The 17,023-nt window shown below is 45.6% G+C and overlaps 2 protein-coding genes across 4 annotated transcripts in view; both read left to right on the top strand.

Annotated features, from left to right (window-relative positions):
- Positions 1-17,023, top strand: part of rad54b (RAD54 homolog B) — a 268,427-nt gene that overhangs the window by 36,289 nt on the left and 215,115 nt on the right. The window lies entirely within an intron of this gene.
- Positions 4,207-11,526, top strand: LOC140385659 (fibrinogen silencer-binding protein). Its single transcript, XM_072468041.1, has 2 exons — positions 4,207-4,889; positions 10,285-11,526. Exons 1-2 carry the CDS (start codon positions 4,489-4,491, stop codon positions 10,856-10,858), a joined length of 975 nt encoding a protein of 324 aa, XP_072324142.1. The 5' UTR covers positions 4,207-4,488; the 3' UTR covers positions 10,859-11,526.

Genomic DNA, 17,023 nt, shown 5'->3' with positions numbered 1-17,023 from the left:
TTGTTCATGAATGAACAGATGTTCCGGAAGGAAATGTGGAGGAGGGTGGCTGTGAATGTTGGTAGCAGTGGTGAGTTGGGTAAGTGGATGAGAAGAATGTTGGTCGGATTAGCTCCCAGCAGGCACACTTTGTGGGAGAGATTTGAGTTGCTAATCACAAGGAGGCAGCAACCTGTGCATCAACGGACCATTCGGAAAATGCCAGGGGAGGCAGAGGGTAAATTTAGGCTTCTCTGAAGGGAAATAAAAGCAATGGGCTGACGTCTGCAAATGCAGCCAAAATGCACACATGACGTGAGGGATATACGATATAATCCGGTCCTGCCGAAAAAGTCTTGAAGCATTTCACAGTGAATTTCTTTTCGAGTGCAGTAATGGTTAGTGTTCAGACAAAACCGTAGTCATTTTGCAAACTGACCTCAAAACAGTTGGGTAAAATGATGAAGCTTTTGTTTTTTTCCTTTGGGATGATGTTGGCTGAGGGATTGGCCAGAACACAGACTTTTTTCAATGTGATTTTTAATATTCACCTCAAACTGAGAACCTGTGTGTTAGTTAACATTTTGCCCAAAGGACAGCACCCTTTCAATAATGCAGCAGCCCCTCTGTACTGCATTAGAAGGACAGTTTCTTTTTTAAAAAAAATAATTTTTATTAAAGGTTTTCATAAAATATCAAAAACAAAATGAGAAAGAAAAAAGAACCCAACAGGGTTAAGTACAAAACACAATCTAAAAAAGCAACCCCCCAAACCCCTTCCCCCCCCCCCCCCCCACCCGAGCTGCTGCTGCCATTGACCGATGTCTATTGTTCTGCCAGAAAGTCTAAGAACGGTTGCCACAGCATAAAGAACCCTTGCACCGACCCTCTCAAGGCGAATTTCACCCTCTCCAATTTAATGAACGCTGCCATATCGCTGATCCAGGATTCCATGCTTGGGGGCCTCTCATCTTTCCACTGAAGGAGAATCCTTCGCCGGGCTACCAGGGACGCAAAGGCCAGAATTCCGGCCTCTTTAGCCTCCTGCACTCCCGGCTCCTCTGCCACCCCAAATATTGCGAACCCCCAGCCCGGTCTGACCCTGGATCCTACCACCCTCGACACCGTCCTCGCTACGCCCTTCCAAAATTCCTCCAGTGCTGGGCATGCCCAGAACATATGGGTGTGATTTGCTGGGCTCCCTGAGCACCTAACACACCTGTCCTCACCCCCAAAGAACCGGCTCATCCTTGTCCCGGTCATGTGTGCCCTGTGCAGCACCTTAAACTTTATGAGGCTGAGCCTCGTGCACGAAGAGGAAGAATTCACCCTCCCTAGGCCATCTGCCCAATCTCCTCTGCCAACTCCTCCCCCCACTTGCCTTTCAACTCCACCACCGAGGCCTCCTCCTGCATCACCTGGTAAGTTTCCGAGATTCCCCCCCCCCCCCCCCCCCCCCAGAGCACCCTGTCCTGTACTGTGTGTGGCAGTAGCCGCGGGAATTCTACCACCTGCCGTCTGGCAAAGGCTCTTACCTGTAAGTACCTGAAGGTGTTCCCCGGGGGGAGCCCGTACTTCTCCTCCAGCTCGAACTTCCCGTCCACAAACCGGTCCCCCAACTTTCGTATCCCTGCCCTGTGCCACCCCAAAATCCCTCCACCTGTTCTTCCTGGGGCGAGCCGGTGGTTCCCCCGTAATGGGGTCCACGCCGAGGCCCCAACGTCCCCCCCCCCCTATGCCGCCTCCACTGCCCCCAAATTTTGAGGGCCGCCACCGGGCTCATGGTATACCTCCTTGGCGGCAGCAGCGTCGTTGCCAGCGCCCCCAGACTCGTACCCACACAGGACGCCATCTCCAGCCTCTTCCATGCAGCCCCCTCCATCACCCACTTGCGCACCATCGTCGCATTGGCGGCCCAGTAGTACCCACAGAGGTTGGGCAGCGCCAGCCCCCTTCTATCTCTACTCCGCTCCAGGAACACCCTTCTCACCCTCGGAGTCCCTCGCGCCCACACAAACCCCATTATACTCCTGTTAACCTGCCTGAAAAAAGCCTTCGGGATAAACACGGGGAGGCACTGGAACAGGAACAAAAACCTTGGGAGCACCATCATTTTGATTGACTGCACCTTACCCGCCAAGGACAGCAGCAACGCGTCCCACCTCTTGAACTCCTCCTCCATTTGCTCCACCAGCCTTGTAAAGTTAAGCCTATGCAGGGCCCCCCAGCTCCTGGCCACCTGGACCCCCAAATATCTGAAGCTCCTCTCCACCCTTTTTAGTGGGAGCTCGCCAATCCCCCTTTCCTGGTCCCCTAGCTGAACTACGAACAGCTCGCTCTTCCCCATTTTGAGCTTGTACCCCGAAAAGCCCCCAAATTCCCTAAGGATCCTCATTACCTCTGGCATTCCTCCCACCGGGTCCGCCACATACAGCAGCAGGTCATCCGCATAAAGCGACACCCTATGCTCCTCCCCACCCCACACCAACCCCCTCCAGTTCCTCGACTCTCTCAGTGCCATAGCCAGGGGTTCAATCGCCAGTGCGAAGAGCAGGGGGGACAGGGGACACCCCTGTCTCGTCCCTCGGTGCAACCGAAAGTACTCGGACCTCCTCCTATTTGTGGCCACACTCGCCATCGGGACCTCATACAACAGCCTAACCCACCTGACAAACCACTCGGCAAACCTCTTCAGCACCTCCCACAGGTACCTCCACTCTACCCTATCGAAGGCTTTCTCAGCGTCCATCGCCACCACTATCTCCCCCTCCCTCGCTGGCATCATGATAACGTTCAAAAGCCTCCGCACATTCGCGTTCAACTGTCTCCCCTTCACAAACCCCGTCTGGTCTTCATGGATTATCTGCGGCACACAATCCTCAATCCTCGTGGCTAAGACCTTCGCCAGCACCTTGGCATCTACATTTAGCAAGGAAATCGGTCTGTAAGACCCACATTGCAGGGGATCCATGTCCCGCTTCAGGATCAAGGAGATCAGTGCGAGGGAAGAAGGACAGTTTCAAGTACAAGTTTTCTCTCCTGGTTTGAGATTCAAACTATAACCTTCCAATCCAAAAGTGAAATTACTTCAGCTTGGCTTATTTGGTAGTACATAAAAATAAGAGAACCATTTGTAATATTTATTACATTCACAGCTGTTTTGATGATATCTGATGAAATTTAGGTTATGTTGTGAACATTTTTCACGAGTGCCGTGCCTTTTTAAATGATACAATTGTTTATATGTTATACTGTGGTGCATTTTAAATGTATTGTAAAATCCAATTTTGCTGCCCTTCGAAAAATTATTCTTTAGTATGTTTTTGAAGCTTAGTTAGCACTTTAAAATTTCTGCTCATTCACTACTTGTGCGTCATGATCTATCATTATTTCTAGAATGCAATTATCATGAATTGCATCGATTGAGATGACTGCAGATGGCAATATGGTGACATCTCAAACTCTGTATCCAGTATTCTGACTGGTACCCTACATAGATTGGGCTTAGAAATTAATCTTTCACAATCTACCCCCTGGGTATTGGTGAAATTTTACATACTAATTGGATATGTTATTAAACTATTGCCAATCTTGAAGATTCATAAAATATACTAGGGTATTTGAATTCAAATCCTGAATAATCTTGATCGAATAGGGCTGGCTATTTTTATAAGCTGTTGTGTGGGTTTCGTGGTTTCAGGCTTTCAAGCTGCTTTTGTTGCCAAAAGATCTGCCTTTTAATTTGTTTTTTCCTAACATGACTTTGACAAATTAAAAAAAATTGCTGTTGAATTGGTGGAAGCTGATTACGGCAAATTGATTTAAACTTTTTTAACCTTGTACAACCAAGCATGATAGAGGAAGTGAAGTTCCTTGATTGACATTAGCAGTAGCATGGGGAATGCAAACAACACTAAAAGCTCCACAGCAGGATTACTGGGGCCCAGTCAGGGATCAGTATACAGACTGTGGAATACTCATGCATACTGTTATTTAACAACAACAATAATTCTTTGTTCATAGTTTGATTGTAAATTTTCCCATTTCAAATATAAAAGCTGAGTCTTCAGTTTTTGCCTTTGAGGTTAAAGCTGTAGCCTTTAGCAGCTGCACTATCTGACGTAAAGATCATGCTAATTTTGGTTATGTAGGTTAGTGTGTAACACAGCAAAAATGATAGCTTTAGAACACCTGCACCTTTGCACTGGGATTCTTGTGCTAATGCTTTCAAAACCAGAAAAACAGATCAGATAACAAAACAGTCCAGCATTTGATTGGTCTCTGCATCGGGGGCTTGCACAGTCTCATTTTAGTCTGGAGCCTTAAGTAGGTCAGGCCTAGCTTAGCCAGCCTGCAGATGATCAGCTGCAGATGATCTCTGGATGAAGTCAAGCTGAAAGGAATTTCAGTGAACCCCTCCTGATAGGCGTAGGCCTAAAAAGGCTGGCCTAGTTAAGCTTCAGCTTATAGTGTGAGTGAAGGCTTTGCAGTCAGTCTGAAGTTTGTGTGATGTGCTCTACACAAAATATGCTTGGCAAAAAATCAAATCGATCCTCAAATTTTACAATATATGAAAAGATTGATCTGTTAAAACTTGTACGGCCTCACATCAAAGTCTTGGAGGTTCATAAGAATAACCAAGCCATAATTGTTGAAAAGAATCGTTGCTGGGAAACTATAGCACAGCAATACAATGCTGTTGGAGTGGATCGCCCTCCTCGTAGCGCACAGGCGTTGCGAACACTATATAAACGCATTAAAGAAAGTGCTAAACAAGAGATAGCCAGGAGAGAACAGCTGCATCCAGACTATAAAGGAAACGTCTCTGAGCCAACCAGAAGAATTCTAGAAATGATTCCTCACATTTTCCAACCACTTTTGAAGGTGTTAGACCCTGACAACTTACAAAGGTAAGGCTATCGCATTTTACTAACTGTAATAAAATATTTTAAATAAATGCTCTTTACCTGAGGCTAGTGTTCAGTGTTCATTTTCACAATGGCCACTTGATCCATGTCTCTGGAATTGGGAGGATATGAGGACCTATGGCTGAAGCTTTGGTGAGGTGACCAACATAAAGAAATGATTCAAATTCTAATTTTGGAACTTGATATCAGTTTGTCAAGTGGATTGCAAGTTTAAGATTCTGTGCTGTCCACTGAGAATAATTGGCTGCATGGAACTTTGGGTAAAATAGCAGCTCAGAAATCAGTCAACTGCTAATGTTCAAGATGGTCATTGAACATTTTCTGGAATTGGATTAAAATAAGATAGCCACTAAGTGATCTTTGCGCAAAGTATGATGAGATGTGGAAATCTTCTGCCGCATGGAGTGGTTGGCGCAGGTAGCACCGATGTATTTAAAGAAAGGCTTCATGTATGGAAAGTAGGAATAGGGTGCGAGGATTATTTAGATTGTGAAAGCCTGTTTACAATATAAATACTGGCATAATGGCCGTCTTGTGCACTGATCTTTTCGATATTTAAATGGAGAAATTTGTGACCACGCAGACAGTGAGGAGTCAGCAAAAGTGGTTGTGAGCAAGAGCTGGGAGATATCATCTATAAGACCATCAGACATGGGAGCAGAATTAGGCCACTGGACCCATCGAATCTGCCCCGTCATTCAATCATGGCTGATATTTTTCTCAACCCCATTATCCTGCCTTTTCCCCATAACCCCTGATCCCCTTATTAATCAAGAACCTATCTATCTCTGTCTTAAAGACACTCAGTGATTTGGCCTCCACAGCCTTCTGCAGCAAAGAGTTCCACAGATTCACCACCCTCTAGCTGAAGAAATTCCTCCTCATCTCTGTTTTAAAGGATCGTCCCTTTAGTCTGAGATGGTGTCCTCTGTTTCTAGTTTTTCCTACAAGTGGAAACATCCTCTCCACGTCCACTCTATCCAGACCATGCAGTATCTTGTAGGTTTCAATAAGACCCCCCACCATATCCTTCTAAACTCCAATGAGTACAGAACCAGAGTCCTCATACGGCAGGCTGTTCATTCCAGGGATCATTCTTGTGAACCTCCTCTGGACCCTATCCAAGGCCAACACAACCTTCCTTGGATACGGGGCTCAAAACTGCGCACAATACTCCAAATGGGGTCAGACCATAGCATTATACAGCCTCAGAAGTACATCCTTGGTCTTGTATTCCAGCCCTCTTGACATGAATGCTAACATTGCATTTGCCTTCCTAACTGCCGACTGAACCTGCACATTAACCGTAAGATAATCATGAACAAGGACTCCCAAGTCCCTTTTTGCTTCGGATTTCCTAAGCAATTCCCCATTTAGAAAATAGTTTATGCCTAAATTCCTCCTTCCAAAGTGCATAACCTCACAATTTTCCACATTGTATTTCATCTGCCACTTCATTGCCCACTCTCCGAGCCTGTCCAAATCCTTCTGCAGCCCCCTTGCTTCCTCAGTACTAACTGTCCCTCTCCAGATCTTTGTATCACCTGTAAACTTAGCAACAGTGCCTTCAGTTCCTCCTTCCAGATCATTAATGTATATTGTGAAAAGTTGTGGTCCCAGTACAGACCCCTGAGGCACACCACTAGTCACCGGCTGGCATTCTGAAAAAGACCCCTTTATCCCCACTCTCTGCCCTCTGTCAGTCAGCCAATCCTCTATCCATGCCAGGATCTTGCCCTTAACACCATGGGCTCTTAACTTATTTAACAATCTCCCATGTGGCACCTTGTCAAAGGCCTTCTGGAAATCTAAATAAATCACTTCCACTGACTCTCCTTTGTCTAACTTCCTTGTTACCTCCTCCAAGATCTACATATGGAACTTAATATAATTACTTCTGAAGATATTACAGAGGGGCAGCATCTATACGAGAAACAGAAGAGGGGGCCAAAGGGGAATTCTCGGGAGATAATAACGCCTAGGTAAAAAGGGAAGACATTGCAGGAGATGCTTTGGCTCCGACTGGATAGGCAAGAGCAATCCCACTCAGCAGGACAATGGAGAGGTGTTGAAAGATGACGGCACGATCAAACATGTCAAAAGCTGCAGAGAGATCTAGAAGAAAATGAAGGATTGTGTACCACTGTCGCATTCACAGGATGGCGGGGCCTTTAAGGGTTTTGGTTTGATTGATTGTTCAGATAGAGTTTCTAGAAAGATGGGCACTGGTTACAACACATTCAAAGACTTTGAAGTTGGGGTGATAGTTTGCAAGAATAGATGGGTCAAGGATGGGATGTTTGGGGAAGTGGTGAGGGCAGTAGATTTATATGAGCGAGAAAACTGAGATAGCATGGAAGTCAGGAAGAGAAGTTGGTCATTACTCTAGTGGGTATGAGTCCAAGCAGGAGTTGGGTCTTGTGGACAATGAGGGTAAATGGAAGGGGAACTGGAGAATGACATGGGTTTGGAGTTGGAGCAGGTGGAAACTTTGAGATAAGAATGTCATGGTGGGCAAAGAAATGGTGAAAGGGAAATGCTAGAAATAAGTAACTTTGGAGAGTAACACAAGAGTTTGAGTTCAATGGCCAATTATCAGAAGAGGAAAGGTGGATTTTGGCAGAGAGAGTTCAACAGATTAATATCAGTCTTGGCAATAGTGAAGTTCATGAACTTGCTGCACTTATTGGAGGTGAGGGTGGAGGGGGACAAGGGAGAGGAGTTGAGAGCTGTTTAGTACTGCATTCCAAGATGATCCTGATCTCTCCGATTTTGTTGAAGAAAGCAGAATCTGATGGTGAATGCTGATGTCCATGTATGAACATCTTGGACCTGAAGGAAGAGTAGTTTTACTTGGGTATTCTTGGGATTTGAGCACAGCTGGTAAATCCAGCATTTATTGCCCATCCTTAATTTCCTGAGCAGGCGCTGGTGATCTGCCTTCTTGAACTGCTGCAGTCTTTTGTGGTGCAGACACAAGTTCCAGGATTTTGACCCAGGGATAGTGAAGGAACAGTGATATAGTTCCAAGTCAAGATGCTGTGTGGCTTGGAGGAGACTTTGCAGGTGATGTAGTCCATATGCCTCTACTGTCCCTGTTCATGTGCTGCCCTTTTTCATCAAGGTTGCAGAGGTCACATGTTTGGAAGGTGCTGTTGAAGGAGCCTTGGTGAGCTGCTGCAGTGAATCTTCTATGTGGTGCACACTGCTGCCATCTTGTGCCAGTGGTGGAGGGTGTGAATGTTTTAAGGGGTGAATTGAGTGTTGATAAAATGGGCTGCTTTGTCCTAGATATTAAGCTTCTTGAGTATTGTTGAATCTGCACTCTCCCAGGCAAGTAGAGGGTACTCCATCACACTCCTGATTTGTGCCTTGTAGATGTTGGGCAGGCTTTGGGGAATTGGCAGGTGAATTGTTTGATACAGAATTCCTAGTTTCTGATAAGTTTTATAGCCACAATGCTTAAGTGGCTGGTCCAATTCCATTTCTGATCAATGATGACCCTTACGATGTTGATGGTGGGAATTTTGATGATGGTAATAGCATTGAATATCAGAAGTAGATGGTTATAATTTCTCTTGTTGAAGATGATGGTAACTGCCTGGCGCTTGTGTGGTGAACATTACTTGCCGTATCAATCCAAGCCTGACTGTTGAGGTCTTTTTGCATGCTGTATGGATTGAGGAGTTGGGACTAGGACTGAATTAATTAATTGACACTTAAATTTATTTAATCTCAGCATTGGTCCTGAGATTTACCCGATATGTGGATTCTGGGTGGATTAGCATGGAAGGTGTAAGGACAAAGGGTGGGTAGAGGTCATTGGTTGGCACTGAGTTGTCATCGGGTCTATAGGGATGAGTGAGGGGACATGGATTTGCATGGAGGATATGGGGCCGTGGGTTGGTCAAGGGGTATTGGCTGGTATGAGGGGCTATGGGAATGGGTGGGCTGCATGAGGTGCCTGGATGGGGCATGAGGAGTCTTTTTTTGAGGGGGTAGTGTGTTGAGGGAGTGTGAGGACGGGAGGGCTGTTTTTTTGTTCCTTTTCTTCTTTGCTTCGACAGCAGCACCAAGGCTGGCCTTTTGCCAAGTCAGCCTCCAAACTCTTTCCGGGGGCAGTCACCACAACACCCATTTTCACCGCTGCCCCGGAACGGAAACCTGAACTTCTGAGGCACTTTCTCCCAGGTTGGATATGCGGAACTTCGAATTGTCCTGTCTTTGCCCTCCTGACCCAGGAAAGAAAATTCAGGCCCGAGCGGTTTACAAACGGGTGTAGAGTGGGCAGCGACACTGCAGTCATCGCAAACTAGGATGGACATTTTAGTTTTGCCACAAAGGCATTGAGGTTAAAGTTTTCCGTCTTGGCGGTATATTAATACTTACACCCGAGAGTAGTTGATATTTGATAAGCTGAATAGCCGCTATCGGCTAGATTACAAATTATATGACGGTTATCACACAGCCTTGTCTAATCCTGACCTCGCGTTTGAAAGGGACTCTTTCATATCTCCCTTTCCAGACAGTTGCAATCATTTAATTATAAAGCAGTTGCAAGATTGTGATGAAGCTTCTTTGTGCTGCGAAGATTTAGATGTCCATCAACGGAGCCTTGTGATTTACTGAATCAGATACTTTGGTCAGGTCGGTGAATGCAATGAAAAATTCCTCATGTTGTTCTTGACATTTTAAAAATATTTGTCTGGCAACAAAGGCCATGTCAAATGTTCCTATTTGAGTCTTCGGCTGCACTGTCTCTGGGAGGATTTTCTCTGTCACAGGAAGTAGGCGATTCAGGAGAATGTGTCTCAGGATTTTCCCTACTATAGACAAGATTGAAATACCGTAATAGTTTCCACGGCATGATTTATCTCCTTCCTTGAAGTTGCAATTGGTGCTTTCGTGAAGTCGGCGTTGGGGAGATTCTTTTCCTGCCAAACCCAGAGGATAAGTGCATGGAGTCTTGATGTGAGCAAAGACCTACGAGCTTTGAAGACCTCCGCAGCAGTACCATCGGGGCCACAGGCTTTGTTCTTTTTAATCATTCACTAGAATGTAAGGAAAGGCAAGAAAAATAACTGATATTAGACCATTGAATTTGGCTGGGAATAACAAAGGGTTAAAAAAAAAGGGGGGACGCTGAACTGCAATCAAATGGAGTAGACCTAATAGGATAATTAAGAGTAGTAGCAGCAGACTGTACAACTTGGTATTACAGAAAAGATAGTGGGAAATGGGGGGCAAATTTGATGTATAAGGTAAACAGTTATTTTACCGATTCAATATTGCTGATGATCGTTGGACAATCTGTTGTCATATTTCTCATGGCTTTGAATTCATTGCATCAATGTTATCTGTATAATCTCTCCTTCAGGCCTTGTGGCAGTTCTGCTTCTGAACACGATTCCTGCGTGGAACAAACTGCAAGCTTATACCCACAACCTGGAACCTCAGGCTACCAGTCCCATTCCTGTCACGATTGGGTAACGCCAGAGTCAGAGCCCGAACATGAAGAGAAACCTCCTCCAATATTAACTGTGCTATCACAGCCGGGTGAAAACTTGCAGCAAGAGAAGAAAAATGAGACTCAGCTGGCCACGAATGGCTCTGCCTCACCCTTTTCATCTTCTGGGGCAAGAGTATCCTTAACACCATCGCCTAGGCCTGCAAGGAGGGAAGACAGTTTGTTCAGCCACCGCCAGCACCACCGAGGTGTCCTGCAACATGTTGCCAGTCACGATAACGGAGAAATGCAATTAATGTCTGCAGAGGAACATGAGATAATTATGGAAAATCAAAGAAAGTTTGGACACTATCTTGATGAAAAAAGAGAGAGCCTTAAAAGAAAACAAGCATTAGAGGAAGACCTGTTAAGGGCAAAAATTAGAGTGGAAGAATTAAAGGCAGCGAGACTGCAACAAGGCTTGCCAGCAATCCAGGAAGCCTAATATTTGTAAATATTTGTCTCCATTAAAATCAACTAAAAGCAATGTTTATGTTCTGTGGATTTTGATTCCAAAGACGTTGTTAATACCACAGTCTACCATTGAACACTACATTGTCGTTACAGTGATTTTAAAATGTTTTACCAGATTCTGGCTAAATTGAATAATTATCCGGCAATGTATTATATTTAAAAATGAAAATATTTTTGAACTCACTAATGAGAGGGACAAAAATTTTAATACGTTTTACCCTATTCTGACTAAATCTTCTGAACCGTACACCCTTATCAAAAGTTGGGTTGCTTGGAAAATGATGTTGGGTGATTTAGTGAATGTAGTGTGCAATGTGAATTTCCACCTTGGCTTTCAGGAAAGAAATTCCGTCATATGTGTAACAGTATCTTGTTGTAACTTTAGAATGCAAAGTCTTAGAATTATTTTTTCCTCCAGTTTTATACAGAACCTGTTTACTTGAACAGCTGAGGCAGAATAGCCAAAAGTTCAGGGTTCTTGTACAAGTCAAATTTATAAAATTAATTCAGGGATTGTGAAAATAAATGAGTAAAGGTTTTTATATGTTGAAACTACAGCCCATATTTATGGGCCCATATTACGCTCTTCCTCCATTATCGAAACAATTTGAGTTTTAAAAAAATGTATTCTTTCATGGGATATGGGTGTGTCTGGCAAGGCCAGCGTTTGCGGCCCATCCTGAATTGCCCTTTAACTGAGTGGCTTACTTAGGTCATTTCAGAGGGCAGTTAAGAATCCACTCCATTGCTGTGGATCTGAAGTCACATGTAGGCCAGACCAGGTAGGGATGGCAGATTTCCTTCCGTAAAAGACAGATGGGTTTTTGTAACAATGTCGGATTGCTTCATGTTACCAATACTAAAACTAGCTTTCAGATTTTTATTAGTTGAATTTAAATTCCACCAATTATCATCGTGGGATTGAACCCATTACCCCAGACTATTAGCCTGGCCTCTGGATTGTTAGTCCAGTTACATTACCACCATGCCACTGCCTCCAGCTTCCCTTCCCTCCCCCTCTTCGTCTACTCTATCTATTGAGTCCAGTTGAAAGTCCGATATCAAGTCTCAAAAAATAAGGTAAATTGTATTGTGAACAGTTGTTTATTTCCAAATTCCATACCTCTGTCTTTCATGTCACCACTCATGACACCACGTGTCAAAAACCCCCTTGATTGCTGTGTCCTTTACACTTTCTGCCCGATGTCTAAGCTTCTGGTCCTTTTGTTAGGTGTTTCCTTTGATTGTAATTTTTGAGCAGCCTTTCTTAATCTCAAATGAATGTGTTGTTTACCAAGCCTTTCAAAGTTAGGTGGCCGATCAGATGACCTTGATCTCCTCCAAAGGGAAAATTCCTGCAGTTGCACATGATGTTTTCACCTACGCATGTACCACTGTTCCCATCTTGCTGCCTTTTTGAATTTAGGTGGTACCTCCTCAAAATACTGAGACTATCCCACACAGTAACACAGTGGTTAGCACTGTTGCGTCACAGCTCTAGGGTCCCAGGTTCGATTCCTGGCTTGGGTCACTGTGTGGAGTCTGCATGCTCCCCGTGTCTGCGTGGGTTTCCTCCGGGTGCTCCGGTTTCTTTCCACGGCCCAAAGATGTGCAGGTTCGGTGGACTGGCCATGCTAAATTGCCTTTTAATGTCCAAAAAGGTTAGGTAGGGTTACTGGATTACGGGGATAGGGTGGAGGTGTGGGTTTAAGTGGGGTGTTCTTTCCAAGGGCCGGTGCAGACTCGATGGGCCGAATGGCCTCTTCTCCATTGTAAGTTCTATGAGTTGTCCTCTGTGACTGCGGTGCACGTTTGGCTCTCGTCCTCCTTGACGTCTTTGTAATGATTAACACAGTTGATCACACCCTGCTTCTCTATGGTGGTCCCCTTTAATAATATAATAATAATCTTTACAGTCACAAGTAGGTTTACATTAACGCTGCAATAAAGTTACTGTGAAAAAATGGCACTGCTGTAACGGCCTCCCAACACTGCTATGTATCCCAACACAATCAGTGCATTTCCTGTAATGATGTTTTCATCTTCCCTCCTTTATAATCATAACTAGTGTGCATATAGATTTGATTTGATTTATTGTCACATGTACCGAAGTACAGTGAAAAGTATTTTTCTGCGGCCAAGGGAATGTACATCGTATGTACATAGTAGACAAAAAAGAATAATCGACAGAGTACGTTGACAAATGGCACATCGACCGACAATGATTGGTTGCAGTGCGGAACAAAGGGCCAAACAAAGCAAATACATGAGCAAGAGCAGCATAGGGCATCGTGAATAGTGTTCTTACAGGAACAGATCAGTCTGAGGGAGAGTCTTTGAGTCTGGCAGCTGTGGGGAAGAAGCTGTTCCTATGTCAGGATGTGTGGGTCTTCAGACTTCTGTAGCTTCTGCCTGATGGAAGGGTCTGGAAGAAGGCAAAGCCTGGGTGGGAGGGGTCTCTGATAATGCTGTCTGCCTTCCTGAGGCAGCGGGAGGTGTATACAGAATTAATGTGGGGGTGGCAAGCTTCTGTGATGCGTTGGGCTCAGTTCACCACACTCTGCCGTTTCTTGCGATCTTGGGCCGAACAGTTGCCATACCAGGCTGTGATGCGGCCGGATAGGATGCTCTCTATCGCACATCTGTAGAAGTTTGAGAGAGTCGATGCAGACGTGCCAAATTTCTTTACCTTCCGTAGGAAGTAGAGATGTTGTTGGGTTTTCTTGACTGTTGCATCAACGTGAGTGGACCAGGAAAGAATGTTGATGATGGTGACCCCCCTGGAACTTAAAGCTATCGATCATCTCCACTTCGGAGATAATGATGCAGACTTTGGGGGGGGGGGGGGGGAAAGAGAAAGAGAGAGAGAGAGGGGGGAGAGGAGAGGAGGTGTGTCGTGCTACGCTTCCTGAAGTCAATGATCAGTTCCTCTGTCTTTCCGACATTTAGAGAGGGGTTGTTTTCGGTACACCATGCAACCAAGTGATCTATCTCCCTTCTGTAGTCTGATTCGTCATTGTTTGAGATACGACCCACCACATCGTTCCATCCTTGGCTCTTTTCTCATCTATATCACCTATCAGTGACTATTTTTGACTCATTAACATCACTGTAATGCTTTCCGTTTATCCAATTTTGTTCTTGCTGAGCAAGGATCTCCATATCATTGAGATCTTCAAAACCTATGCATTTCAGTATCTGATTCTATATTAAAAGAATATTTATTATTGTCACAATTAAGCTTACATTAACACTGCAATGAAGTTACTGTGAAAATCCCCAGTCTTCACACTCCAGCGCCTGTTCGGGTACACTGAGGGAGAATTCAGAATGTCCAATTTACCTAACAAGCGCGTCTTTTGGGACGCGTGGGAGGAAACCGGAACACCTGGAGGAAACCCACGCTGACACGGGGAGAACGTGCAGACTCTGCACAGACCGTGACCCAAGCAGGAATAAAATCTGGGACCCTGGCGCTACGAAGCAACAGTGCTAACCACTGTGCTGTCCATTCTGACAACTACATCAGATTCAGCCCAATGTGCATAGCCTTGATGTTTCATTTCAGCTGACCCCACAAACCACACACCTTTGTTACTACAAGGTTATTTAGCCCTCCCTTTATAACAACATGCTTCTATCCCAGCCTCATCTTTAGTGAAACTTTTTTTTTACCCACCTCAGTCACCTAAAAGTCAATTGCTCTGGGGCTCTGCATGGCAACCTCTTCACGTTTTCCCATTTATGCAAACATGGATAGGAGAAGAAAACACATGCATGTCTTGCAGTTCTCTTGGAGAAGCAAATAATGTATGCCAGTTTAGGGGGAAATTCCAGGGTTAAAGGAACCCACCAAGACCTGCTTTGACAGAGCTACTCTGTTGAATTGTTAAATTATATTTTCAGGATTAAAGAGTCTTGAGTTGGAGCAGGATTAGACTATTCAATCCTTTGAGCTTGCTCTATCATTCAATATGATCGTGACTACCTCCATTGCCAGAATGTTCTCTGTCAGCATCTTTAACTCGTCTGATATTTCAGAATATAAATCTCTGGAGAGTTTTAAAAAAAATAAATTGGGATTACAACTGCACAATAATTTCATCCTCACTTTTATTTGTTAATATTGGAACACATGAGTTCTGCGGGAGCTACCCCTGTCACCGCATGGGGGTGGTCCTATACGTAAACAAAAAGCGAGCCAGTCTCGTGTCCATTGATCTGGAAGACTGCTTCTTTAGGCCTCTTTTGAATGTCTACACTGCGTGCTCTGGCAACCCATTTGAAGCCGGGTGGTAAGGGGCAGTGCGGATATGGCGTATGCCGTTCATTTTCATGAACCTCGCAAACTCCTCACTCGTGAATGGAGTGCCATTATCCGTGACCAGCACCTCGGGGAGGCCATGTGTACTAAATGATAAATGCATCTTTTCAATTGTTGCGCAGGACGTTGTCCCCTGCATCTCATGCACCTCTAGCCATTTGGACTGGGCGTCAATTAGTAGAAGGAACATGGATCTCTGAAAAGGGCCTGCGAAATCTGCATGTAAGCGTGCCCAAGGCCGCCCTGGCCATTCCCAGTGATGTAGGGGCGCGGCCGGCGGAAGCTTCTGATGCTCCTGGCAAATGGAGCAGTTTTGGGCCACCTTCTCAATGTCGGTGTCGAGGCCTGGCCACGAGACACAACTCCGGGCCAACATTTTAATTTTGATCACACCTGGATACCCACTGTGCAAGTCTCTTAGTATCAGCTCCTGGCCTTTTTCCGGGACAATCACACGCGTCCCCCACAAGAGGATGCCGTCTTCCACGCTGAATTCAGACAGCTTGGAGGAAAATGCCCGCAACTCGCCTGGCAGCTGTCTATGGTGCCCACCATACAGGACTATGTGCCGAACCTTTGACAAGACTGCCTCCGCCTGGGTCCACTCACGGATCTGTGATGCCGTGACAGGCAAGGTGTCCATAAAATTTAGGGTTGCAACCACCTCACCGGTCGTGGGGGTCGACATGGGGCCGGTCGATAAAGGCAATCGGCTCAGTGCGTCGGCATTTGCTATCTGCATTCCTGGTTTGTGCTCCAGAGAATACTCGTATGCAGCAAGCAACAAAGCCCAGCGCTGGATCCGTGCGGAAACAATGGGCGGTATTGGCTTATCCTCTCTGAAAAGTCCCAGCAGAGGCTTATGATCAGTCACGATAGTGAAATGGCGGCCATACACGTACTGGTGGAAGCGTTTCACCGCAAAAACCACTGCCAGGCCCTCCTTCTCGATCTGCGAGTACTTTTTCTCCGCTGCAGTCAATGTGCGGGAGGCGAAAGCTATCGGTCGCTCGGCCCCGTTCTCCATCTTGTGGGACAGGACAGCCCCAATACCATACGGGGATGCATCACATGTGACGAGCAAAGGCTTTCCAGGATCATAGTGGGTTAGTAACCCAGATGACGACAATTGTTGCTTTACCTGCCGGAAAGCGGTTTCTTGCGGCTGACCCCAAACCCAGGTGTGATTTTTCTTTAGCAGAAGGTGCAACGGGGCCAGCGTAGTTGCCAGATTGGGGAGGCACTTCCTGTAATAGTTTCCGAGACCGAGAAAAGAACGGAGATGCGAAGTGTCAGTCGGGGCGGAGGCCTGTTGAATCGCATGCACCTTCTCTGCGACGGGGTGCAAACCTTCGCGGTCCACCCGATAACCTAGGTAGACTACTTCCTTTGCCTGAAATACGCACTTTGTGCGACGTAAACTGACTCCAGCCTCCGAAAAGCGTCTAAGGACAGCCTCCAGATTTTTCAAATGTTCATGCTCCGATGTCCCTGTAATCAAAACGTCATCTAAGTAGACAGCAACACGTGGTAAACCTCTCAAAATACCCTCCATAATACGTTGAAAAATAGCGCAGGCAGAGGATACTCCAAAAGGGCAACCGTGTATATTCATACAGGCTCCGGTGTGTATTAATCGTTACATATGGTCGGGAGGCAAGGTCCAGCTCCAACTGTAGGTAGGCGTGACTCATATCTAATTTTGTGAAGGAGAGTCCGCCTGCAAGCTTCGCGGAGAGATCCTCTATGCGAGGCATTGGATATCGGTCGAGTCGGGAAGCCGTATTCACTAAGTTTATAGTCACCACACAA

This window comes from Scyliorhinus torazame, chromosome 11 (assembly GCF_047496885.1).
Source record: "Scyliorhinus torazame isolate Kashiwa2021f chromosome 11, sScyTor2.1, whole genome shotgun sequence".
In the NCBI taxonomy this organism is placed as follows: domain Eukaryota; kingdom Metazoa; phylum Chordata; class Chondrichthyes; order Carcharhiniformes; family Scyliorhinidae; genus Scyliorhinus; species Scyliorhinus torazame.
The sequence above is the reverse complement of the archived record's forward strand: the minus strand, read 5'-3'. Positions and strand labels throughout refer to the sequence as shown.